We start from the raw sequence: 27,806 nt of genomic DNA on the forward strand, positions 1-27,806 counted from the left end.
TTCTTGTCTTTTACGTAGCATCCCACATTGCTGCCTCACCACTCATTCTTCTCTGGGTTTTTGCACTTCCACTCTCTGCTTTCTCTACTCCTCTGTCATTAGCCTTCCTTTATTCTCACTGCAGTCTGTCTCCCTGAGCAAGTTAATGTTTTGACATCATTCTATTCAGTTCTTCTGAGCCTCGAGTTCAAATTTGTATCTGTCTACTGGACATTTTCCGGGGGGGGGGGTATACATCTCAAAGTGTCCAAAATAAAAGGAGTTCTTTCCTCCCACCCCAGCTGTTTATCCTTCTTTCTCGACTAGTCTTGGTGTCCTTCTGTAAGTAGGAAACTCAGTATTTGATGTTAGAAATGTCTTCATTTCACCTTCCTTCTTGAATGATGTTTTAACTGTGTAGGGACTTCACAGTTGACCATTACTTTTCCCTTAGTAATTTAAGTTGTCCCATTATCTTTTGGCTTCCATTTTTGGTAACTGAGATGCTTACTCATAACGTAATTGTTAGTCTTTTAAACTGTTGATAGGTCTTTTCCCTCTGTTAGCTTCTAGAAGTTTCTCTTTGAATTTGAGTATTTGCAGTTTCTCTGGTGGGAGGGTCTTTGTATGGGTTTGTGTGTTTGTTAATATATGAGGACTTATTTCTTTCCATTCTGAAAAATTTTAAGACACGATTTCTTCAAGCACTGCTTCTACCCCTTTCTCTCTATTGTCTCCTTCTGGATTCTTAGTCACATGTTGGATCTCTCATTCTTGATTCCATGGGGTTTTTTGTTTTGTTTTGTTTTGGGTTTTTTTTTTTTTTTTTGATTCCACGTGTTTTATCTCTCATCCGGTATTTTCCACACCTCTGTGTTACATTCCTCATGGTGTCAACTCTAGCTCTCATCAGATCAAAATCCAATGAGGTTTTTAAAAAATTGCAATGTCTAGGGGCACCTGGGTGGCTCAGTCAGGTAAGCATCTGACTCTTGATTTAGGCTCAGGTCATGATCTCACAGTTTCGTGAGTTAGAGCCCCGCGTCAGGCTCTGTGCTGGCAGCGCGGAGCCTGCTTAGGATTCTGTCTCTCTCTCTCTCTCTCTGCCCCTCCCCCACATGCTGTCTCCATCTCTTTCAAAATAAATAAGTAAACTTACTACATTTTTAAAAACTTGCAATGTCTAACTTTTTTTTCTTTCTAAAATATATATGTCACCACTTGTAATGTGGTCTTAGTCTGCTTTTTTATCTCTTTTCAACTAACATACTCCTTTTCAGATCACCCAGTGACAATTTTTCCTGACTTTTTCTCATTCTCTTTTGTCATTCCACCTTGCAGTTACATGGGCCCTGCTCGGGCTCTGTGTCATCCCTCTGGCTGCAGGGACCGGCCGGTGGCCCAGGCCCATCCAATCATAGATCATAATCTTATTGGCCACAGTTTTTGATTCAGGGATAGGATCATGATGAGAGTTTGGCTCATTCTTCCTCTTTCCTTCTTTCATTTTTTTTAAATGTTTATTCATTTTTGAGAGGCAAAATGTAAGTGAAGGAGGGGCAGAGGGAGAGGGAGACACAGAATCCCAAGAAGACTCCAGGCTCTGAGCAATCAGCACAGATCCTGATGCGGGGCTCGAATCCATGAACCGTGAGATCACGACCTGAGCCAAAGCCGGATGCTTAACTGACTGAGCCACCCAAGCGCCCCTAATTCTTCACTTTTCTAAGTGGAATCAGAGGTAAAAGTCTCTTTTCTTCTTGAGCAAGTGTTGGCAGACTTTTTCTTTACGGAGCCACCTAGCAAATATTTTAGACTTTGCAAAACAAGAGGCAAAATAAGGATATGGTGTAAGTACTTATATGGTAAGAGACAAAACACATTTCTACAAGAATTTTACTGACAAAATTCAAAATGTAATAATAATTGAGCACTCTTTTGCATAATAAGTTTATTAATGAGAATAATAGAATTCTTTTTTGTGAGATATGATTTTGCTAATTTGGTGTTCAATGTTAGTGTTCTTATTATAATCACTTACAAATGTTCATACGCTAATACTGAGACAGTATATATTTCATCATTGAAAATGTCTTCCCATACAGGGAAGTATGGCCAAATACTGGTATAAACCCATGAGCCTATGATTTTATTCAGAATATTCATTCCTTTTTTTTTTTTAATTTTTTTAATGTTTATTTTTGAGAGAGAGAAAGAAGAGCGAGAGCAGGGGAGGGGCAGAGAGAGAGGGAGACACAGAATCCGAAGCAGGCTCCAGGGTCCGAGCTGTCAGCACAGAGCCTGACACGGGGCTTGAACTCACAGACCGTGAGATCAGGACCCGAGCTGAAGTCGGACGCTGAACCGACTGAGCCACCCAGGCGCCCCGAGAATATTCATTCCTTGGAAAGCACTGCTACAATTCTGTGATTCTTTTGATAATTGTATTTACATGCCATTGCATTTAAAATGGACCACTACCAGGGTGCCTCGGTGGCTCAGTTAAGCGTCTGACTTCAGCTCAGGTCATGATCTCAAGGTTTGTGGGTTTGAGCCCTGTGTTGGGCTCTCTGCTGTCAGCGCAGAGCCTTCTTCGGGTCCTCTGTCTCCCGTTCTCTGCCCGTCCCCTGCTTGTGCTCCCTCTCTCTCTCAAAGAAATAAATAAACATTTTAAAAATAAATAAATAAAAGGAACCACTCCCAATGGAAGGTTAGGGGAAGCTCCTGAATCGCACAGCTCAATAGATTTTGCAATATGGAAATTTCCTTTTCCTTTTGGCTTGCCTCAAGATTTGATAAACACTACTAGAACTGCAGTTTGAGCTAAGGAGATATATATATATCGTCTGCAAATTTGTGTGGGAATGGAGATATCATTTCTTATTTTAACTTTTGACAGCATGAGAAGTGTATAAAGCTGCTTGATGCTATATGTGATTTAAACGTTAGTTGCTATTGAAATGGCTTTACCACAGTTTAAAACAACACGTACAGTGTTGTTTTGCCTTCTAGTTTTAGGATGAATTCATTAAGAAACATTATGAAGCCTGCAGCAGAAGTTAATTTCGAGAGCTATTCGATGTGTGATAATCGGGGTTAAGTGCAGTTCTTTTTGTTCAGAAATTCAATCTAAGCCCTGAGCTGAAACTATTGCAATAAAACGTTGCCATTGCCAAGCCACTGAACTGCTGTGTGGTTGGTCAATTCAGGATATGCAGCTTCTATTTGGTAAAAAAAGAAAAAGAAAAAGAAAAAGAAAACAAATGCATGAAACTGACAATGGGTAAGCCCATTAGAGTGAATGAAGTCCACTGTTGATGCTATTTGTTCAGTAGCACATACTATGCTTAAAATATTTTCTACCAAGTATCTACTGATAAATAATACAATGAGTAACTACAGGCTTTAAAACCTTAGGTTTTCACAAATTTTGTAAATCTCTCCAACTAGGCTGTTTTTCTACTTTACACACATTTATATCACCATCAGAATAACACATCTTAGGAGATTCCACTTCAAGTTGTACTCAATTCACATGTTCTCAGCCTCTTTGGAAATATTCTGACCTTCAGCTCTTCCACACACACTAGAGGAGCTAATTCTTGGGTTACTTCAAGCTCACCATTGATTTCTTAAGCAAACAAGGACAGCTGAACCACATTCAGTAACATTTGCTAATTCATCAAGGACAAAGGAAAACCACTTGAAATCATTTACCTTTAAAAAAAAAGTCCTCAAATCTGAGAGGAACTATTTCTCACCAAAAGATAATATATTTAAATAAGTTTATTTTTTCTGGACACATTTCCTTGGCTGCTGCAATAAAATATGGTTTAATTTACTCACCATTGGTAAATAGCTGTCCTCGCTTAGCTAACAAATGAATTATTAGGAAACTTACTTTGTAGCCTTATTTTCCCTTTTCATTTTTGTGCAGGAATCTGCATGATGGCACTTCCTATTTTAAAGGTTCTAATTTTTCTAGGGGCGCCTGGGTGCTCCGTCTGTTAAGCATCTGACTTCAGTTCAGGTTACAATCTTGCAGTTTGTGAGTTCGAGCCGCTCTGTGCTGACAGCTCAGCACCTGGAGCCTGCCTCCGATTCTGTGTCTCCCTCTCTCTCTGCCGCTTCCCTGCTCGCACTCTGTCTCTGTCTCTCTAAAGTAAATAGTAAAACATAAAAAAAAAAAAAAAAGAGAGAGAGAAAAATAAATGTTCTAAATTTTCTGACTGTTGCTTTCCTGTGAATTGGGAATATTGCTGTGAGCATTAAGTCTGATAACACTAATCTATGTCATATTCAGTTAGCATGCTGTAGTGTCATTGCATGACAAAAAAATGCTTTGCCATCTAATCCAATAAAGTAATCTACATTCTCCTGTGCCTTAAAGGCAGATATTCAAAGCCCAGTTTTCTCTTCGCTTTTGTATTTTGGCATAATGAGTACTCATTGGTGATAAAACTTAAGACCCTGTAATCTATTGGTATCTACGGCAGTGAAACGTCGTCACGTTTCAGTGTCACTGCCATGTGTAGTGTTTACAGTGACAAGTGTCATACATGGTGTCTTGTGTTTACTCAACTCTGCCCTTGTGGTGCCAGTGCAACCAAATGAATGAGTGTGTTTATGTTCCAACACTCCAATAAAACTTGATGGACATGGAAGTGTACATTTGATACGATTTTCACGTCACAAAACAGCATTCTCTTTTTGATTGTTTTTAACCATTTAAAAGTAAAACCATTCTTGACGTGTAGGCTACCCAAAAGCAGGTAGTCAGTAGGCAGTAGCTTGTTGATTCTGTACAGTAATCCTAGAACTCCTGGGGACCATGTTTCCTGTCTTTAGAGGCAGTCTTATCCAGGGTAAGAGAATTTGAGCGTGTGTGCATATGTGCGTGTGACCGTGTGTGTGTGTGTGTGTGTGTGTGTGTGTGTGTGTGTTAGACACTTATTGGGCTCCCAGTTCTAGGCCCTAAGGCCCCAGTTCCTATTGTCCTTCCCTTGATTGTGTGAATAATTCCAGCCTCCTTCTTCAGGGGAAAGACTAGGATGAATTTGGTCATTGGCACTTGTAACTGTCCTAACAGTCACTTGCCAGCAACCTCAGATTGGGCAAAAACATTTGCTTCTCAAATGCTAAGAGAGACATAGCTGTAAGAGTAATAACGCCACACTTGAAGGCTCCATTTCACTAATCTGATGAAAACTGCTGCAGGGATGAGGAGGGTTCGTGGGACGTTTCTCCTGGTGACTGACTTCCTTATGGCACCTACTGCTAAGTCCACAACCTGTAGTTTTCAACATCTGCTGTGTGTGATCATCCTGATAAGGTGATGCAACACATTTAAAAATAGACATTTCCTTTTTCTTCACCTAGTGAAGGCAATTGTCAGCAGGCTTTAATACGACATTTTCCGTATGGTATTTCTGTCCCTGCGAATGTGAAGTTTCCCTCCAGAAAATTACCAGAAAAGTTCAAAGAGTTAACAAATCCAGATGTGAAGGATTTTACTGAAATCAACCAATAATGCTATTGCTCATTATGGACGCTCTAAATTCAGCATTAATATCAAAGTTTTGAAAAAGCACACTTTTTGCCAAAGCATATTTATTGTTTTAAGAGTCCGCCGTTGGGAGCAAACACTCTAACAAGGACAGCAATGATAAAAGCAACAGTGACCAGTGTTAATGGAGTGTCCATTCCCTGCCAGGCACTGTATGGCTTTACATATATTGTCTCCGATCCTCAGAGCAACCCTGAAAGGTGTTATTCAACCCATTTTACAGATGGAGGCTCTGAGGCTAAGTACCATATCCAGAGCCAGTTCGGGTTATGGGGCCAGAACTGGAATCTGAAATCATGACTTGACTTTAAATGTTAAATACTGTGCCCTCCCATCCTCGCCCACAGTGTGGCTACTAGCCATCCTGTGGCAGGGTGATGCAGGGGTCTCTGTTCGATGAAACGTTAGTCTAAATTGCCAAAGAAGGCTACCATGCTTTCTCACGTTAACATGCACAAATACATACCTCTTCTCAGCAGGAGGGACATAAGAGTATGGGGATCAGAAAAAATCCTTGAGAGTGACAAGCTGTCACCAATGCTTAGGACTCATACTATTTTTGGACAACATGCATAAGTCAAAGGAAGATGTCCTCTTTTTTTTTTTTTTTTTTTTTCAAAGAAAGGATGTTGTAGTGAGGGTCAAAGAAGGGTCTGATGGGGAACTACTCACAACAGTGGCCACAATGCAATCAGACACATGTACCTTTATAAAGTTCTATAAAGCTTCAGAAAGGTTATCGAGGCAAAGAAATTGAACTTCTAAGTGAGAGTTCATGCAAATTGCATACGAGATGTTATAGTCTACTCTACGAGGCCCTTGCTGCTTTGTAGGATGGCATTGCTTTAATTTCAGCAAATCACAGAGTAAACGACCCCCTCTATTTGATGAAATAATTCAGAAGAATTTCCTTTGGGAGGTTTTGACGGACATCTTTGAAAGGGCTTCGGTGGGTATTTTAATGTCTTTTTTTTTTCATTGTTAAGAATACATTTATGGTACCGGGAGAAAATACGAAACCAGAAGAGTGACACATCTGTTACATAATTACAAGTTGATGAAGTTCAGATTCTTATCAAGTTAGAATCACTTTATCACTTTATCAGTGAAAGTAGCAGTGTTCCTCTTTTTTTGTTGTGCAAAATACACATCACATGAAATTTACCAGTTTAACCATTTGTAAGCATACAGTTGGGTGGCATTAAGTGTATTCCTATTGTGCAAACAAGACCACTATCCATTCTCAGAACTTTCCATCTGTCCTAAAGACCCTGTACCCATTCAGTGTAACTGTCTGTTCTCTCCTTTGGTTTCCGGCAACCACTATTCTACCTTCCGTCTCTATGAATGTGTCTACTCCAGGTTCCTCATACGAGGGGAATCCTAGTGTTTGCCCTGTTGTGTCTGGTTTCCCCCAAGTTTTAGAACGGGTCAGAATTTCCTCCCTTGTCAAGGCTGAATAATATTCCATTGTGTGTATACATCACATTTTGTTTACCCATTCATCTGCTGTTGAACACCTGGGTAGTGTTAATTTTATTTAGAAATTCACCTGGGGATATCTCTTTCGAGGTTCTTCTGTTCCAGTGAAAATCTCCCTTAAGCCAACCCAGCATTCAGGACAAGTTGCTTCCAGCATATGAAGGGAGGAAGTCCTTTGGCAATTCTTGAGCTGCTGTTTTATCACTGCTTCACGGGTCACCTTGAACCTGTATATGAAAGGAGGCTTACCTATCTTTAAAACGAATAAAGTGATATCTACTTGTACTGAATCTTCTGCCTTTTCTGCCTTCCCACTCTGGGTTTTGTTCTGCCCAAACACTTCACTGTTATCCCATTAACCCTGGAAAATCCACCCATCTCAACCTTGGTTCTGACACTCCCTGATGACAGAGATCTGCTACCTGCACAAGGTCTCTGCTTTTCCCTGATGTCGGTAATTTAAAAGCAATTAGGAAGCTGCATATGAAGTGAAACATAAAGTAACTGATTTTTTAAATGTATGTCTAAATATATGTTGTCCTTCAAAATTATCACCTCCTCAAAATGTCTGTGGAATTATCTTCACATCTCTGTTATGGGTTTTATTACTTTATAGGCACAGGGTGCTGTCATGGTTGATTACCTCCTCCCTACTTGACTTAATTCCATTCCATCACATCCCAACTTACCCTGCTGCTGTCAGTGACTGTGGGCCCAGACAGTGAAGTGGACATGGAGGATGTGAAGATGCAGACTATTTCATGTATGTTTTTTCATGACTCGGGTGCTTGCTTGCTTGATGTGCTTTACTAAGTTATCATTAGTTGTGCACCAGAAAACCCATCAGAGCAGGTCTCATTGTTATAACTCCATGGCTTCTTATGCTTACGGGGAAGCCATTTTCTTACTATCTTCTCCCCTTCTTGCAGTGTCACTACATCTCACCCCACTCCTGGCCATGTATACCACATACAGTTGTGCAGGTTGTACACTGATTAAAGGCATACTATCATAGAAAACATAGATTTATGTATTTACTATGACAACTTCCTGCCAGATAGGAGGAAGGCATATTGAGAAAGAAGAGCCTTTTTCTGCTTCCTATGAGAATGCTGTATTTTGCATTCTCTGCTTCTGAAGATCCCATGCAGATGTTTGCTTACACGTGTGCACATGTACACATGCACACACGCACACACAGAATTTTCTCTCCTGACCACTGTTTGTGCCTAAAAATTCTCATTTTAAGCTTTCTTCCTTAATATGTAAAGTATCACAAGGTCTGAAAAGCATGGTTTACTGTCCAATACCTAACCCACTAAGGTAACTGATTACTTCACTGTTGCCTTGTAACACAATGCTCTGACCAAAGTCCTAGGTCAGTTTTAAGGCACTCATTGTTACCAGGCTCTCTTCCAGCTCCTTGGTTATTTTAGTCTGGAATACAGGACTGCCTTTAGACTAGACAAGGAAGGATGATGCCTACAGGATACGATACAGAGGCTTTGCTCAAAATGATCTCCTCCAATGGTAGTTTGTAGTATGTAAAATTAACCACAAAATCCCTGAACTAGAAGGAAGCTCGCAGATAGAACCACAACAACCAAAAAAGGCCTGGGAGACCCTGCCCCCCTCTTCCCCAGCCACGCAGGCGTCACTAACATCACAGCACGTTTCCTGCCATGTCTGGATGCAGGAGCCCTTCCTAACTCCTGCTTTGGGCAACCGCAACATTGCTGCTGCAATTGGCATGCATTTGAAACCTCTTTGCCAATTCTGAATTCAAGACCAGGAGTCTCATTAAAATGCAAACCCCTGGAGGAAAAATGCTTTCAGTCCTCATTGAGTAACACCTCAGGAAGACCTGTCACCCCAGCATGTGACATCAGAGTCTTATGTGATTAATTTTTCTCCCCTTTGACCTCTGCAATCAACTAGAACTTCCACTGTTCTACTTTTGAAATAACCCTCAAATTTGACCCCATGCCCTTTCCACCATGACTGCTAGTGTGTTCCTGCTCCTGTCCACCTGGGCTGTCGTGTCAGCCGTCCACGCCAGGTGCCTCTCCCGTGACACCAGGAGACCAGCCTGACGACGGGAGCTGCTGCTCAGGGCCGGCCCAGCACACTCACTGTCTATAGGCCACAGAGCAGACCCGGAGTCTGATCGAGCTTAAGAAGATATTTTCATGGCACCTGGGTGGCGCAGTCGGTTAAGTGTCTGAGTCTTGATTTTGGCTCAGGTCATGATCTCAGTTTGTGAGTTCGAGTCCTACATCAGGCTCCGTGCTGACAGTGTGGGGCCTGCTTACGATTCTCTCTCCCTCTCTCTCTGCCCCTCCCCTGCTCACACACACCCTCTCTCAAAATAAACTTTAAAAAAAAAAAGAAGGTATTTTAAGGGTGACACCAAAGTATTTCTTAGAAAGGGAACTGTGTTTGCTTAGAAAGATAAAAAGGGGAGGCCAGCAGGGTATGGACTAACCCAGGGGAAACAAACCACCCAGCATAGAAATTCCAGGGTTGGGGTGGGACAGGGGGCCTGGAGGTGGCAGTGGGCAGAGGAGAGAGGAGGGGAAAGGGGCACATGCGTGCGCCGGTGTGTGTGTGTGTGTGTGTATGTGTGTGTGTGTGTGTGTGTGTGTGTGTGTGTGTGTAGGGAGAACGGGGTGGAGGACTGCACAGACGGCCATCCCCAGGGATGCAGTAGTCAAAGAACTCTTGGGTGACGCTGCTGTACATGAGCACTGGAATCAGACAATGAAGCGAATGGATGGTGGATGGGAGGGGCCAGGTTTCTCACTGATGGAGTGGGAAGTTGCAGCCAAATAAGGGAGGAGGGTAGAAGGATCCACGCGGCAATGGATCGGAGTTGGGGACATCAGGATGAACGCATGCTCAGCTTGACACACACTGTTACCTGCAGAAGTGCTTACTGCCACGTGTATGTGAACACACACACAGTTCTTTGCTTTGTCATCTAGGAAAGCCCGGAAACAACAACACTCCTGTACTAGCACATCCAGCATCCAGATGGTGGTTTCCAGTATCATTCTCCAATAAAAGGAACGAGGACTCTTTGGAGAAGTAGCTGATTCTGGGGCTGGGGCAGGAAGTATACATGATGAACCTGGAGCACTTGTAGCCCCAGGAAACCAAACCAACAAAGGCAAAGTAACTACAATGAAGAGAGTATATCAAAGGCGCAGAGGAGCCAATTCAAAGAGCTTCTAGTGACCCAAGCCGGGACAATTTGAGCAATGAAACAAACAAAGCAGTATGGCATTATAACTCCAAGTACAAAATCAACAGCCACGAGTCCCATGGAGGATGGATTGGATAATTAAATGACTGGATGTCTATGAATGGGGTAGAAGAGACAAAAGTCCCTTCAGGAAGAGTTCCAGATAATTCATATACATACTACATCCTCGAGGAGGTGACTTGTGACTCCCCGCTTTGTATGTGCGAGCTGTGCAGAATGGCTTTCTTGCAAAGAGGACAGAATGGAAAGGGGACAAAGAGTAGCTACAGAGTAGAGAAACCAGAAAAACACACCTAAGCCTGGCGGTCAAGGCCAACGTCAGCAGTCACAATCATGTTGACAGTATGAAGCCCTGACGTGAAGGGACGTAAATCCTATGGGAATTCAAGATATCAACAACAGGGGGAAATGGGTGCGTGGGGACTTTCTGTATCATCTTCTCAATTTTTCTGCAAGTCTACAGCTGTTCTTTTTTTTTTTTAAGTCTAAAGCTGTTATAAAAAATAAAGTCTATTTTTTAAAGAAGACTCATGGTGGGTCTGAGTGGCATAGTCGGTTAGGCCTATCTGACTCTTGATACTGGCTCAGGTTGTGATCTCACAGTTCGTGAGTTTGAGCCCCGCATTGGGCTCTGTGCTGATGGTGCATAGCCTGCTTGGGATTCTGTCTCTCCTTCTCTCTGGACCTCCCCTGCATGTGCTCTCTCTCTCTCTCTCTCTCTCTCAAAATACATAAATATACTTAAAAAAAAAAAAGACTCATCGGGGGGGGCGGGGCCTGGGTGGCTTAGTTGGTTGAGCAGCTGACTTCGGCTCAGGTCATCATCTCATGGTTCATGGGTTCGAGCCCTGTGTTGGGCTCTGTGCTGAAGCTCAGAGCCTGGAGCCTGCTTCAGATTCTGTGTCTCCCTCTCTCTCTATCCCTCCCCCGCTCACACTCTCTCCGCCTCTCAAAAATGAATAAACATTAAAAAAATTTTTTTACAGACTCATAGGAATGGGAATGTTAGATATACAATTTCAGACTATTTAGGTGGCTGGCATATTAAACCCTCCTGTGTCCCCAAGCCTGATGGAAGGTACAGTACACTCATTCATTCTGATGTGACACTGGGGCAGGAAACAAAGAGATTGAGTACAGAGACCTACCTCCCATTTGTCCCTCTTCTGAGACCCATGGACGTAATGTCCTTTACGGAGGGACTCCAGTGAAGGAAAACAGCAGTGACCTGTAACACAGCTGGAGTGGCATGGAGGAGAAGCTTCATGACAGGCAACTCCAGAGTAAAGCTGAGACTCTTCTTTCTCAAATACCTTACCAGAAGATGTATCAGCCAAGGTCTCGTCAGGAAAACTACTGTAAGTATTTCAAACATAAGGACTTTAATGCAGGAGATCGGTTACAAAGCTGTTGGAAGGCCTAAGAAGACAAAGGAGAGGAATTCTGAAAGAACAAGAAAGAATGGAGTGATACCCAGAGATGAGAAGCAGTGAATACCCACGGGTGGTCAGCCCTGGAGCAGCCCAGAAGAGAGGCCTTGATTCTCTGACAAGATGTTGCCTGGCTCGGGACGGCTGGGGTCCGGAATCACCCACCTTCGCTAGCAAATGCTAGCAACGTCCGGCAACCGCTAGCCATGGCCACATTGGAAGAGCCAGAAGCAGATGTCTCTTTGTCCTGCTGGTCTCCCACCGGGGCCTCCCACTGGCAGGACCTACCAGCAGCTGGATTATGCAGTGCATGGACTCCCAGCCCCAGCAGAACAAGCACAGATGGAGACTGAGGCAACTGGTAAGTAGCTAGCAAAGAAAGTGACCCTTGACCAGGACCGGACTGACTCTTGGTTTGTACCAACCCTCAAGGCCTTCCAGAATCTTTCCTTTCCAACATGTATACCTTCTCCTCGCAATCCCTGCTCCTCCAGCCAAACAAGCATCCCCACTACGCCCTATGGTATCCTTTCCTTCCCCAGTGTCCCCGCCCTGGCTATTTCCTGAGGGAACCCCCTGCCCAATGTGTGTGAGTAAAAATCTTCCCCATGCTTTCAAATTCTGCTCACATAGCTCCTGTTCTGCCAAATGTTCCTCTCACTATTCTCACCTGGAAGCCGAAGTGTGTGGGTTAAAAGGAAAAAAAAAAAAGAAAAAAAAGAAAAAGAAAAAGAAAAAGAAGAAGCCCTGATTCAGAGCAACTGCTCATTTCCATGGTATAAACGCTCCCACTGGAGGTGCGGCCACTCCGCTTTGGTGAGCGTGTAGCACAGTACCCGGAAGCAGTGTCTCTGTCTTGTGAAATTCCTTAGCCATCCATGGAGTCTGTCCCACAGCACTCACTGCTTTCTACCATGAATTACAGTTGTTTCTGCACACCTCTTCACCCTCCTGCAGAAAAGCATCCTTAAGTAGCGCAAAGGCATGAGCTAAAATCCCAGCCCCGGGGGTTTCAGTCCCTCCTCTGTTAAACACAGCAGCAGCAGCAGCGAGCCTATACCACAGAGCTGTTAAAAGAAGCAGAGTGCCTGGTTGGCTCAGCCAGTTGAGTCTCTGACTCTTGACTTCAGCTCAGGTCATGATCTCAGAGTTCATGAGTTCAAGCCCCATGGCGGGCTCTGTGCTGACAGCACAGAGCCTGCTTGGAATTCGCTCTCTCTCGCTCTCTCTCTCTCTGTCTCTCTCTGCTCCTCCACCAGTGGTGCATGCACACACCGTTTCTCTCTCTCTCTCAAAAATAAACAGACACTTAAAAAAAATTACATGAGGCAACATGTCAAAACATCCCGCGTAACAGTCCCTGGCACGTGGTAGAAGCTTTAATAAGTGCAGTTTCCTACCCTTCTTAGGATTTTTAGCACTCTAGGAGAAGAGCCATATTATGATTCAGTTTTTAATCACCCCTTGTAACTAGTAATTGCTCAAAAATATTCTTGTTAACATATCCATTGAAAGAATGAAGTAACTGATAGCAAGGACGGGGTAGGGGTTGGGGACGTGAGCCCGGACCTGTTGGAGGAAGTGGAGGTGAGCCAGTTGGAAAAAGACCAGAGAAAACAGAGAAGAGGAGCACAGGTAAGGACAGACCTAAGCCTGCGGTTTCCCTGATGAGCTTGGAGGGCCTCTTTGGCATCCCCTTCCCCCTGTGCCTTCCCACCTCCACTGGGCACAACGTGTACTACTGCCTACGCCCCAATTCTGGCTTTGGTGGAGCTGGAAATCGGGATCCTGGGCCACTAACAGCCTTCTTGGTGGTAATAACGACAGCAGCAGAATTTTACCTACAGCTGCTGATGGCATTTCCATGTATTTACTCCAGTGGGGCAGGAGCAATGGAGCACTGGCATTGGTGCGTGGTGGCAGAAGAGACGCTCGACTAGGAATGCAATTACACACTGTTGTACAGAAATAGCATGTATTTCACAATTTCTGTCCCGTCTGAATTGATAGATACCTATCAACGACATCCTGCCGATAACCGAATATGCTTGAAATCTGCTTACAGCTTCAATCTGATTTTCCCAGTAGGACAAGTGTCAAAAATCTTTTCTCACGTCTCTGCTCCTCACCTTTAATCTAAAAATATTAGAATCAGAAAAGCCCAAAGCTCTACCTGCTCTAGGCACTTTTGTGCAACAAGTATAGAACTAACCCAAACCCAAAATGTTAATGAGAGGTAAACTAAGCCTCACAGGCAAAAAGTGGTTTGTTTCAGGCTCACAGCTGGGCTCTGGAAGCCCTGCCACTGTGGGAACCTAGGCTTCTGGCTCCCAAGGCAGGGCTGCCTCTGCCTCCAAAGGAAGCGAAGGAAATGTCACTTGGCAGCCTCCTTTGATACTTCAGAGACTGGGATGGGACTTCTTGAAAGTAGGCCACTCCGTTTGTGGGCGGCATGATTGGAGGGTGGCTCTTCCTAGGGCAAAACCCCTCAGCATGTTTTCTCCCATTCAGTGATTCTCAGCAAGTTACTGGGGAGACCAGGTTTGGGGGGAGGTTGTATTTAGAATCATACAATCACAGCATTTGGGCTGTGTAGTTTAAGGCTGTAACATATTGCTGCTTTGATTTATTGCTACTTGTTTATTTTTCTTGGAGGTTTCTAATAAAGCTAACACAAAGTGTTTGATTTTGGCAAAATGGCCTGGCACTCCAGGGATGCTGCTGGCTCCTCTGACTTCTGTCTGTGGCTGATCAGCACTTTTAGCCAGTACCCCAACATTTTCTGGGGTCTCACTTGACTAGGCATCACAGACCTATGTGTACCATCTTTTCTTTTCTACTGGGACCAGCTTTCTGTGGCTCCGATGGCGAGCTTCTGGTGTCCATGTCTGACACACCTCCTTGTTTGCAGCAGGCATTCAATAAATGCCTACGGAATAAATACATTCAGCCACCACACACGCAATCGGTACACCACCGCAATTCACTTCCATAACTACTTTACAGTATATGCACTCAACAAAAAGCTTGGAATGAAACACATGTGATGACACGTTTTTCTCTAGGCAGAGACAAAGCGCGGCTTCACCCTTTCCTTTTCCCGGTTTGTCCTAATTCTATATCACCAGCATTACGTTTTCACAATAATAACAAAATATTTTAAGAAGAAAGACATCCCAGTCGATCACAGCAGAGAAAAAAGGCATCGGGTTTTCACTTTAGCAGTGTTTAGAGGATTAATAATTTTCGCTGCTGCTCCTAACGAAGTCAACACAACAGTCCACAGAATTAGTCAACTTTCTGAAAGAGGCGTTCAAAGAACTTCAAAGACATGGCCAAATTTAGCATAAATATTTCTTTTGATCGCCACATATGAATGCCCACAGCGTGCCACCCCCTGGGCCGGGTTCGGAAACTGGCGACCGCGGTCCCGCCCTCGGGTCGGGGACGTACCTCTTCGGTACAGCGCGCCAGCAGCACTCCGGCAGGGGGAAAACACGCCGGTACGCGCATGCGCCGCGCCCGCCCCGCCTTCGGCTCGCGGCCACATTCTTCGAAAACTGAGCAGAGGCGCAATTGCGCCTGCGGGGAGAGCAGGCGGAGGGGCTGCGTGTTGGGAGGGCGAGGGAGGAGGCGGGGCGAGGGCGGAGTGGCGCATGCGCGGTGGCCCCGCCAGCAGGAAACCCGGCACGCGGGGGCGGGACCGCGCGGGCCGGAGGCAGGAGGCGGGGCTCTCCCCGGCCGCCGCCGCTGCTGCTGCCGCCGCCGCCGCCGCCGCCGCCGCCGCCGTCCCCGCCGCCGCGCATTGTGCAGCAGGCGGGCCCTCGCGCGGCAAGGGCCCTGGACCGGCGCGGCTCCCGGGTATGGTGAGCAAGGCGCTGTTGCGCCTCGTGTCTGCCGTCAACCGCAGGAGGATGAAGCTGCTGTTGGGCATCGCGCTGCTCGCCTACGTAGCCTGTGAGTTCGCGCCCGCGGCCGGCGGGGAGCCCCATTCATTCCCGGACGCCGCGGCAGCGGGGCCGGGGGTCGGGGGGCTGTGGGTAGGGTGGCCCTGCTGCCCGGTCTCCCGCCGCGTACCAGCGGGACCTAAGCTCCCTGCTTTCACTCCTTTTCGGGGGCTGCGAGGACCCGTTTCCCCTTCTCCGCTCTTGCGGCAAAGCAGCTGGCCAACTTGGGCGCAAACCCTCGAGCGCTTAGGCCCCGGCGCGGAGACCTGGCGGTCCGGCGGAGGGTCCTTGCCCCGGAGCTCTGGGACTGCCGGGCCCGGCACGGCCGAGGCGCCAGCCGAGGCCCCAGCCCGGTGTCCCAGTCCCCCCGCCCCGACGCGTGGGACTCCCGTCCACGTCGTCCCGACAGCCGGCGAGGGTCCGGCAGGCGATTCCCGAGCGTGCCGCGCGGGGACACCCTGGGGACAGTCGTGGCCGCGCCGCCGTGTTGGTTAAGTAGGATAAAAATACTGTTGCCGTTGGCAGAGCCCCCGCTCCGACTGTTTGCTCCGCAGGAAAATTACTCAGCATTTAACTATTGGGGAGCCAAGTGTTGCTGATCCCCGCCGGCCCTCGGCCGCGCCCAGATGTCCGGGCGCGCAGGGTCCCCGGGGCGCGGCGGATCGGCCCAGTGGGGAGGCGCAGCTCCCGGAGACCCGGGGCGGTGCTTTGCTATGTAAGGTCCTCGTGTCTATCCTGACTCCCGGCCTCTGCCTGAGACAGGGCAGGAGGGGCACTTCGCAGGCAGGTGGTGGACCCTGTGTTTTCTAAGAGGCAGAAACCCCCACCCCCCTTTTATGTTAAGATCTTTTCGATGAGCATATATTATAATTGTTGCTATTAATACTTTACCAAAGACCGCAGTTGGACTAGAAATAGCTTACAGTGTAAGCTCCCTTTGAATCCTAGTCACCGCACAGACATGCTCTTAAATGAAACAACCTGCTAACTGGTTGAATTACCAAGATCTGGTTCCCGAGATGAGAGGGGACTTGGGAAAGTGACTTCAGTTGAGCTCTAGGAGGACATGTGTTATTAAGACCCAGATTGTCCAGCATAGCCCAGCTGTTCCAGGAGGTGGAGCAGAGAAACCTCAAGCAGGGCTTTTGGATCCTAGGCAGAGTTTCATGCCGGGTTGGGTGTTAGATGGGAGTAGTTTGAAAGGGAGAAAGAGCTCTTAAGTGAATGTGGTCAATCTTGAGCAAGAAAGCTGAGACCCAGGGGAAAGATCACTTAAAATTGCATAATTATTGTTATGAAATAATAATAGCACCTAAATTTGCTGAGTGTTTACATATGTGTGCAGGCATGAGTCTCATTGGCTTATTTAATTATCTCAACAATCTTGGGAAATACTATGGTCATTCCCATTTTAGAGGTGGGAAAATTTAGACCAAGAGGAATTAGGAACATTTATGGATGATTATACAGATGACAAGCTATAGAGAGCCAAGTTTTGAACCTAGAAAGGCCAGGGAGCTGGGGGTAGAACCCAGGTCTGCAGACGGTTCAGTGTTGATCTAGGTTGGACAGAGGTGTTTAGAATTAAATTTTTTTGATGTTTTATTTTTGAGAGAGAGAGAGCCAGAATGTGAGTGGGGGAGGGGCAGAGAGAGAAGGAGAGACAGAATCTGAAGCAGGCTCCAGGCTCTGAGCTGGAGCTGTCAGCACAGAGCCCCATGCAGGGCTCCACCTCATGAACCATTAGATCATGACCTGAGCTGAAGTCAGACGCTCAACCAACTGAGGCACCCAGGTGCTCCATCGTGATTAGAATTAATAAAGGGAAATTTAGGGAGCCCTGGGAAGTTTTTCAGCATTCATTCAACCAGGAAATCCTGCCGAGTCTTTTCCCTTGTCTGTTACTGTGAATGGTGCTGGGGGACACTGAGGAAGTGCCATCTTGGTGCCTAGAGCAGTGGTTCTCAAACTGGGGAGTATATCAGAATCACCTGGAGGGTTTTCAAAACACAGATTTTTGCCTCCCACCTCAGGGTTTTGATTGAGTAGGTCTGGGTTGTGTATTTGTAATAGCGTCATCTGGGAAGTTGTTGCTATGGTCAGGGGACCACTGGTCTAGAAGGTAAGGTGGCCAAGAATGAGATAACCGCCTCGATGAGGGCTGAATTACAAACTGGTATAAAGGAAAGGAATGCATGAGAGATCATGCATGGGACTCCTGAATTAGGGTGATCAGGAACATTTGTTTCTGTGAGAATTGAGGCTTGAGCTGAGAATTGAATGATGTGTAGAATAGGGAGGCTTAGGGGGGAATGTGTTCCAGGAGGACCAGCATGTGCAGAGGTCCTGTGGCAGCCAAGGGCTGTAGGAATGCAAAGAAAGATAGTGTTTTTGGAGCGTGAAAATGGTACAGTGATGAGGCTGACCAGACAGGGGCCAAGAGCTGGCCGGCTTGGGAGAGGCCTGGTGCCAGCTTATAAAATCTGATTTTAGTTATGAGGGGCTCAAGAACAGGGTGGAGCAGTGTTACTAATGAGCAGGGATGGTACATCTGAGACACGGCCGGAAAAACGTTACGGGGCTCCTGATAGGTGGTGTCCAAGGATACTGAGAATGTAAGTCAGCAGGGAGTCTTACCGACAATCTTGCCCTCCCTGTTAAGAGTGAAATCTCTTTGAAAAAACTGTCCATACTCCCACTTAACACAGCCTCACAGCTAGCCAGTTCCCTTTCTGGAAGTGCACTGTCTGCTCCTCTCTCAAGTTCTGCCAGTCTTTCTCATTGCACTTGGATCTTTCTCAAAGGGCTGTTTTTTTGCCTACTTGGGCCGGAGTCTCCCTTCGTGCGTCTGAACTCTTCTGGACCATGCCTAGGGGAGTCAGCCCATGACACCTTGCACTGCACTAAAGGTCTTTCCCATGCGTGTGTTTTCTTCTCAGTAAAATTCCCAGTCCTTGAGAACAGGGCTTCTATCTTCAGCGTTTCAGCCCATGGAGTACTGAAGAGCTCAAAGGTCTGATTGAAAATCTTGCCAACCTACTAGGTAGGTAGCTCCCCAGGTAGAGGCTCAGCTGGAATTACCTTTAGTGTTTCTTTAACATGCACATAGTTTGAAAAGTCAAATAGAGTCTTCAGGGTTTGTTAGGCAAAACAGAGTCCCTGCCACTATTTTCCCCTGCCGGAGGCAAGCACTTCCCTTAGCTGATTGTTTTTGGTGTTTATCTTTGTGCCATAGAAACATATGCTTGTTGATTTTTCATTTGTAGGTATTACCTAGTGACTTTATCCTTTGCAAGATGATTATTTTCTTATCTCCCTGCTTCCCCTGTGTTCACCATCCCCCATGTAGATGTGGTGTAATTTTGAGATCAGCATTTAGTGTATATGTGTATGACTAAATGCTGTTCTTCTTGTTAGTGAGCTGTGTTGTGCATGACTTTTGTTTTCGCTGGAGCTAATAAATGGCTTTTTCTTTTTCTTTCTTTTTTTTTTCCCTTCTCTGTCTACTATTTCTGATTCAATTCCACATGTTTTGTCAGTTGCCCTAAGATGTTCAGAAGCATCAGGACCTCTTGATGGGGCACCTTCCTGAAGAATGGCCCCCACAGCCTTCAGACCTGCTCTGCCCATTACAGATGTCTTATTCCCTGACTTCCTCTTGCTTATTTCGCACTTATTTCACTTGAATGTGCATTGGAGGAGAATTTTGAGACATGTGATAAATGTCTTGTCTTCACGTTTAATTGGTAGATTAATGATGTAGAATTCTAGATGAAGATTCCTTCAGAACTCTTCAGGGATTATTGCATTACTTTCTGGCTTCTACCATAGACCAGTTGTGTCAGGTCAGTGCCTTTTGTGGGGCTTGTGTTTTCTTTCTGGAAGGTGTCAGGATCTTCTTTTTGCTCACAAGTCATCGTAGACCACACGTTTTCAGCTCTCTGCTGCCTGGCCTTTCCTCTCTCCCAGAGCTTGGTGGCCTCACGCAGTCAGCATGCCCAGGAGCCGAGGGGGGTGCCCTGCTTCAGTTCTGGGCCCAGCGATTAGTTGTAAACATGTTTCCTCCCCTCTGGGTTGATAACTGACATCATTCAAGGTGATGGTGCTCAGTGAAGAGCCTACCCCCACCCTCCTACCCCCACCCCTTCCTTAGAGTGACACAAACTTGAATAATACATCTTCGTTTTTTTTTTTTTAATTTTTTTTTCAACGTTTTTTATTTATTTTTGGGACAGAGAGAGACAGAGCATGAACGGGGGAGGGGCAGAGAGAGAGAGGGAGACACAGAATCGGAAACAGGCTCCAGGCTCTGAGCCATCAGCCCAGAGCCTGACGCGGGGCTCGAACTCACGGACCGTGAGATCGTGACCTGGCTGAAGTCGGACACTTAACCGACTGTGCCACCCAGGCGCCCCAATACATCTTCGTTTTTAAGCCTCATAGGGTCTGGGCTCGCTCATTGCTGCAGCTCAGCAGAGCCTGCCCTGACGCACCTGTCCCCTGATGTGGGAGGTGCACATAGCACCTGTGCCCCACGCACTGGGTCCTCTGTGTCCTTGCAACCCAAGAAACTCTTACTTTTCAGTTCTGGGATTTTCTTAAATTATTCTTTGTTTCACCTCCTCATTCTCTGTTTTCTCTCTCTGAATCTTATTACGCTGATGTAGTATTACCTGCTCTAGTCCTTTTCCTATTTTCTCTCCTTAAAAAAAAATTTTTTTTAAGTTTACTTATTTTGAGAGAGAGAGAGAGAGTACAAGTGGAGGAGGGGCAGAGAGAGAGGGAGAGAGAGAATCCCAAGCAGGCTCTGCATTGACAGTGCAGAGCCTGATGCAGGGCTCCAACTCACGAACTGTGAGATCATGACTGAAACCAAGAGTCGGATACTTAACCAACTGAGCCACCCAGGCGGCCTGTCCACTCTTTAAAAGTTTTGCTCTACTTTCTAGACACTTCTGCTTTATATATTTGAAAAAAATTTTTTTTAATATTTATTTTTGAGAGAGCGAGCATGAGTGGGGGAAGGGCAGAGAGAGGGAGACACAGGATCCGAGGGAGACACAGGATCCGAAGCAGACTCCAGGCTCCGAGCTGTCAGCACAGACACAGGGCTCGAACTCACTGACCATGAGATCATGACCTGAGCCACGGTTGGTTGCTTAACCGACTGAGCCACCCAGGTGCCCCTACTTTACATTTTAAAGCTTCTAATGATTTTTTTTAAAAATTTATTTTTGCTATCATTTTTCATTAATATGAGTTCTTTTTTCTCTGGATTAAAAAAAAAAAAACCAGAAACAAACAAAAGCAGTGGCCTTTATTTCATGGCTGTATTCTTTTCATGGTAGTTTTGTTTATTTTTCATTCTCGCTAAAGAATCTCTTCCCTCCTGGTGCCTTCCCACTTTTCTTCTTGGAGGCTTTCGTTGGCCTTCTGGTGGCCCTAGGTTGTCCACTCCTATTTGAGAGAGTGCTGTAGGTCTGTCCTCTGAGCCCTGGTGCCCAGGCTCTGCCAGCTGTCTGCTGGACAAGGAGGCCAGGCTGCCCGCATCCTGGAGCCCCCGTGGGGACAGGACTTCAGGTCTGAGCGGTACCATGATCATCGTCCCAGGTGGACCTGGGGCTCCCCAGTCTGAGACCCCCTTCCAGAGAATGGACTGCCCATCTGCTGCCGGGTGGGGAGTACAGCTGCCAGTCATGCTGCTGTTTGCACACATTTGAAAGCCAGAACTCCTTGTCTCAGTGGACTTGTCACCCCATTTCCAGATGCACAAGGCAAGACCATTCCTGACTCTGCCGGGTGCGGCTGGGCCTCCCCACTATCTGTCCCAGGTGTTCTCTTGACTTTGCCTCATCCTCCTCATGCCTTCTAGCTGCATTGTGTTCCCCTTTTCCCACCCCCCCAGGCCCAGACCTTAAACAAGAATGAAAAAGAAGTCTCCTTTCTGCTGTAGTGATTTCAGGAGCCATTACTTTCACCCTCAGCTCGTGAAAGCTAGAGTTGTGATACCCTGTCATCCTCATTTAAGTTTTGGCATATCAGGGATCTTGTGGTAATGACACTGCAGCCGTGGCACCCTTCAGTCCTGTCGCTTACACCCCACTGAAGAGAAACGCTACGAAATGAAACACTGAAAACCATATAAAAGCGCGGTTTATGTGTGTTTGCATTGCATTTATGGAAACAGACTGCAAACTTGTCGGATTCGGGCTTTCGTTAGAACAGCTTTGCCCTTAATCTGATCAGCCCCGCGTGACTAGGGACTGTCCCTCGAATTCATTCGGTAAACATCCACCGGCCTGCTGCCAGGGAGACACAGGGAGTTAGACAGCATCCTGATGCCAGCTGCCTCCAGGGAGGAAAGGGGGGGGGGAAGACAAAGCAAATAGTACAGGTGCTGGTTCCAGACTTACCTGAGCTTGAGGATCAGCCAGCGCTTGTGAAGTGGAGGTTCCCAGGATCCTTGAGACCCTGGGAATCCATTCCTTGGGGGTTGGGAGGGGCACCTCAAAGTTGTTTTGAGCCCTCAGCATCTTAGTTTAATAATTTACACACCTGTTTTCTCTTATTCCTAATGAAAGACTAATTCAGCAAACAGGCAAATACTCCTCTGCCTAGATTTACCAGCTGTTCTTTGTTTCCACATTTGTTCTTTTTCTCTGTTTTAACCTGTACATCTTTGTGTTGAAATATTTGAAAGTTTCCCCACCTTTAAATACTTTCACGTAGATCTCCTAGGACTAAAGGCATCTTCTGTATAATGTCATCACCATTACACGCTCTAAAAATTAACATAAATAATACTGTCTAGTGGACAGTCCATGTTTGAGATTCCCCCAGTTGTACCATCAATGTCTTTGATAGCCTTTAAAAAAAAAATCTTAATGTTTATTCATTTTTGATGGGGGGAGGCGGAGAGAGAGGGAGACACAGAATCGGAAGCAGGCTCCAGGCTCTGAGCTGTCAGCACAGAGCCCGATGTGGGGCTCGAACTCATGGAGTGTGAGATCATGACCTGAGCTGAAGTCGGATGCTTAACAGACTGAGCCACCCAGGTGCTCCCCACCGTCCCCCACCTTTTTTTTTTTTAAACTCTAGGATCAGTTAAGGTTTATATGTTGCATTTGGCTGTTACGTCTCTAATTTTTTTTTTTTTTTTAATAACATGTACCTTTAAAAAAAAGCCCAGGCCAGTTGTCCTGTAAAACATCTCACATTCTGCGATGTGATTTGTCTGATTGCTTCCTTATAATTAAAGTCAGCTGAACATTTTTATAATCGTGCTTGATGATTTGCCTTCTATCAGGGTTGCCCCACTGTTGATGACACGTTTGATGCCTGGAAGAGTTGGCCATCGCCGCACTTCATATTAAAGGTGCAAGGTGCCTTTTCCTGGTACAAAGTCCCAGAGGTGGTTCTCAGAGACAGAGTGGCTTCTCGTCCAGCGAGTGCATTCAGTGCCCATTGGCAGTCCTCGCCTAGATCAGTTTTCACACTGGGAAATCCAAAATGCTGCTTTTCTTGAGTTTATTTTTATTTTATTTTTTATTTATTTATTTTTTATTTTATTTTTTAACGTTTATTTTTGAGAGAGAGAGAGAGAGAGAACGCGCGTGTGCGCGCGCGCAAGTTGGGGAGGGGCAGAGAAAGAGAGACATACACAGAATCTGAAGCAGGCTCCAGGCTCCGAGCAGAAGCCTGATGCAAGGCTCGATGCAAGGCTCTAACCCACGAACCGTTAGATCTGACCTGAGCCAGAGTCGGATGCTTAACTGACTGAGCCACCCAGGCGCCCCTGCTTTTCTTGAGTTTATTAACTTGCATTCTTCTGGAAAGAACTTGCCTTCCTCTATCTTCTCTCACTTTCTGTAGTAATTTCCTGTGCCTGTTGTAATGTTGCCACAAACAAGGTGGTTTTCAAACAAGAGAAATTTATTCTCTTACCGTTCAGAGGCCAGACGTCTGAAATCGAGGTGCTGACAAGGCTCCTCTCCCTCCGAAGTCTCTGTTGAGGCTCCAGATGTTTTGGTGTGTGGATGCATCCCTACCATCTTCCTCTGTGGGTGGTCACGTTGCCGCCTCTTGCTGTCACATCTCCCCTGGGTCCCCTATGAGGACACGTGGTGCTGGATTTAGGGCCCAACTGAATAATCTAGGGTCGTCTTTTGGTCTCAAGATCCTTAATTACACCTGCAAAGCATCCTTTCCCAAGTAAGGTCATAGTCAAGGTTCTAGGGATTAGAATGTGGACATATTTTGGGGGGTCACCAATCAGTTCACCACTCCTGTTTAAAAAAAATACCACTGTGGACTCAGAGTCTTTGAGCACTACCTTGATCTCCAGATGTTCTGGGCTCATCTTTCCCTGCCCCAGTCCTGGAATTAGCCATTTCTCCAAGGATCCCTGCTTTCTCTCACTGGAGAATGTTGTTTAGGAATCAGAGCCTGGGCCCTGGTTGTGCATATTGCCATTGAGGTGTCCTTGCTCCCAGGGCTTGTAGGGAACGGAGCCGGGAAGCATGCACACTTTATCTTCCTTACCTTCCCCCATTCCATATTGCGGTCTCCTTTTTCCCACTGTGAAAATCTCATTTCTAGCATCAGTAAAAAAGTCATCAGCTCTCCACTACCATACAGACAGAACAGTTTCAGAATTGCTACGTCAGTACCACTACCAGTAACAAACTTGGCGAAATTCAGGATTTCTTTGGAGTTCTTTTTGTCCTCAGAATATGTCCTACTGAGGATGTGCAGTTAGAGTATTGTGTTCAGAAGCTACTTGTGATCATTTTTTTTTTTAAATGCTGAAACAAGTTAGGGTCATGCTTTGGTTTGCGACCAACTTTCTTCTTTTTACTAAAGTATTTCAGCCATGTACATGGTTCTGAGTCGAACTACATGAAACATTGGATGATTTGGGGGCAATCTCAAGCCTTCTGCACACTTCTGGTTTGTTTTACCCATCTTATTACAAACGTCAGCATTTAGTCCACGTGTATGCATGCCCTTGCTATCCGTTTTTACTGAGCAGGTAGCATCCTGCGTAGACTGTTTGCCTCCCTTTCCTGGAGAGCGAGGGCTCCGTGTGGGGGCACACAGCCGCCCCCTGTGCTGTTGTGCAGCTGCGTAGTACTCCTGTGTGCACGCACCAGTCTCCTATGGAAGGCGTTTATTTCCAAAATGCTGCTGTCGCAAATACTGCTGCAGTGAATAGACATGTGCGCATGCTGTCACCAGGGGTTGTGAGCAGCCGTCTCCTCTCAGCCTCCCCAGCCGAGGCTGCTGGCAAACGTTTGACTTGTCACCAGCCTGAAAATGGCATCTCCTTGTTTTAATTTGCATTTCTTTTATTGTGTCATGAAGCTGCTTTTGAAATGTTTAAGGACTATATATATATATATATATATATATATTTCTGAGAACTGTTTATGGGTTTGCTCATTTTTCTATTGAGTTGTTGGTTCTCTTTTGCGCTTATTTATTTATGTAGGCTTCACACCCAACATGGGGCTTGAACTCATGACCCTGAGATCAAGAGTCTCATCCTCCCCTGACTGAGCCAGCCAGGCATCCTTCTTTTCCACTGATCTCTCAAGATCTCTCTCTATATATGTTAACTGTCCTCTGTGAAGTGAATGGCGACTATTTTCTCATGCCTGGCGTGGTAGGGGGGAAAGTATATTTGGTCTTTGTCTCCTATTCTTGGCACAAAGCTCCTAAAACCCTTGAGATTTCCTGAGCGATGGGAGTGTCTTGTTATTCATGAGAGCCTCCCTTTGATCCCACCTGAGTTGATGCCAACGAGGTGACTTAGGGTGGGTCCCTAGGTAGCCATGGTGGGCCAGTCATGAGAAGGACCAGCCATGTGCTTAGAGGGTTGGCACTCCGGCTCCACCCAGCGTCCTCCGGGAAGAGAATGGGGTGCTGGAGATAGAGTGCTACAAAAACTTGAACAGTGGGATTTGTTGAACTCCCCGGTTGTTGAATGCAAGGAGGTACTGGAAGGCTGTGGGAGCTCCAGTCCCGTCACCCTGCCTTGCCGTGTACATCTCTTTCACGTGGCTGTTTCTGGGTTATATCCTTTATAATGAACCAGTGCACGTAAGTAAACTGTTTTCCTGAATTCTGGGAGCCATTCTAGCAAATGATCAAACCCAGGTATGGGGTCATAGGAGCCCTTGCTTTATAGCCACTTCATCAGGATAGGGACTTGTGATTGCCATCTGAAGTGGGGGCAGTGTTGTGGGATTGAGACCCTAACTGGGGTCTGTCCTAATTCTAGATTGTTAGTGTCAGAATGAATTGGAATTGTTGGACACCCATACAGTTAGTGTCCAGAGAGTTGGAGAATAGGTTGTTAATGTGGAGGGAAAAAAAATCCACACATTTGGTGTCAGAGGTGTTCTGACGGCACAAACAGATTGGACCTGGGAATCTTGGTTTCCAACAGTTCTGTTTTCCCCACATTGTTCTTAAGAAACTGGTCAAGGTATTCCTTGAGAGAAATGAGACCAGGGACTATGAAGGAATGGAGATGCCCTCAAGGCCCAGGGGTTGCTACTTAGAGGGATAAGATTTGGACGGTAGGGTTGAAGGCAAAGATGCCAGCATGACCATGGCATTGGAGGAGGAGATAGGGTGCAAGGAGCAGGAGTCCTTCAGGCCCTTAAAGGCAGCATTTGAAGTCTGTCCCCAGCATAATCTTTATTCAGTGAGACGAGTTAACATTTGATCAAAATTCATACGGCTCAAGAAGATAAGAGATTTTGGTGAACAATACCCTGAATTTTCAAGCATTAGGGCAGGGTCACGTGGAATCAGTTTTGCGTTTGGGGGCAGCCTGTCTAGCCAGGATGTCGCAGTCTGCTGTGTGCATCCCGGACCTCGTGTAGATGTGCTGGTGGGTTGTAGGCCTGCTGTGTGGTACTGCTGTGTAAGCCAGGAAACCCAGAGCGTGGTTGTTGTGATGTCGAAGAGCTTTGACAAATGGATGTTTAACAGGCAGGGCCTGTTTCCAGATTCTCCATGTGCCTTGAATCCACATTAATGCCTGCTTCACTTTTTCCCCCCCTTGCTGTATGTTCTACAGATGTCTTGGGTCTTAGGAGTTCCTGAAAGATCCATGTGGGAGGAGTGATTCCTCCCACAGAGAAGGGTAGTTTCACTTGCTCTTGTTAGGCTCATAGTTTGGCTTGGAGACAGTCACCTAACCCTGTTGTTCCATTTTTATGCACTTATAAAATTGGAATACTATGTTCTCTTACTACCTTGCAGGTAGTAGTACTTTTTAATGTTTATTTATTTTTGAGAGAGACAGAGACAGAGCTTGAGCAGGGGAGGGGCAGAGAGAGAGGGAGGCACAGAATCCAAAGCAGGCTCCAGGCTCCGAGCTGTCAGCACAAAGCCTGACGCGGGGCTCGAACTCACGAGCTGCGAGATCATGACCTGAGCAGAAGTCTGATGCTCAACCGATCGAGCCACCAGACGCCCCAGGTAGTAGTACTTTTTAAAAAGCATTATGAGGAATTGAAAGAATTTCTTTAAAGAGATGATAGCTTCAGTTGATGAGCCACCTGGGAGAAAAGATGTCTCCAGGTGTAGGTGTGAGAAAGTGACCTGTGGGGAGGGACTGTCCTTGCTCAGGAAGGGCAGTGACAGCGGGCAAGTGGGTGCTCCCCAGGGGGTGGACTGAGGAACCCCTTTGAAGAGCAAGGGTGAACATCAAGTTAATCCATTAGTTTCTTTGAGTTTCTGGTTAAGCTTTCTATGTTTCTAACCAGAATAAGTTACGTGCTGTAAAGTATCAGTAGCAAACGCTTGGACTGCTTTATCATAGTCTTTTTCAGAAAGGGTCTGAACGTCTTGGAAAGTGAAAACAATTTTGTTAGGGTGGTGAGACCTTGGAATTTTATTGTTAGTATCTTTGAACATTTTTATAGTTTTTCTGAAAACAGACATGCTGTTTCTAATTTAGAATTCTGTTGACATATGTAATGTAAGTGATCTGAGTTTCGTTTATTTATTTTGAAAGATGTGAGCAGACGGCCATGTTATACCAGCAACAGAAGACTGAGGGTTAGGATGGCTCCATTGGAGTCAAATGAAAGAATCCCATTAATCTGACACTGTCAGGGGCA

The 27,806-nt window shown here is 46.0% G+C and overlaps 1 protein-coding gene across 2 annotated transcripts in view; it reads left to right on the plus strand.

Annotated features, from left to right (window-relative positions):
* Window positions 1-15,537: 15,537 nt before the first annotated feature.
* The window catches only part of UXS1 (UDP-glucuronate decarboxylase 1), a 96,148-nt gene continuing 83,879 nt past the window's right edge, over window positions 15,538-27,806 (plus strand). The window contains exon 1 of one of the 2 annotated variants that reach the window (XM_047068645.1): window positions 15,538-15,679. In XM_047068645.1, coding sequence (XP_046924601.1) covers window positions 15,586-15,679 — 94 coding nt within the window. In that variant the 5' untranslated portion in view covers window positions 15,538-15,585. The remainder of the gene's footprint in view (window positions 15,680-27,806) is intronic. The other variant, XM_047068646.1, reaches the window with a different exon arrangement.

The sequence above is a fragment of the Lynx rufus genome, unplaced genomic scaffold (genome assembly GCF_022079265.1).
Source record: "Lynx rufus isolate CCGP_SWC_20201006 ecotype Redwood Valley unplaced genomic scaffold, mLynRuf1.p SCAF_8, whole genome shotgun sequence".
NCBI lineage: Eukaryota > Metazoa > Chordata > Mammalia > Carnivora > Felidae > Lynx > Lynx rufus.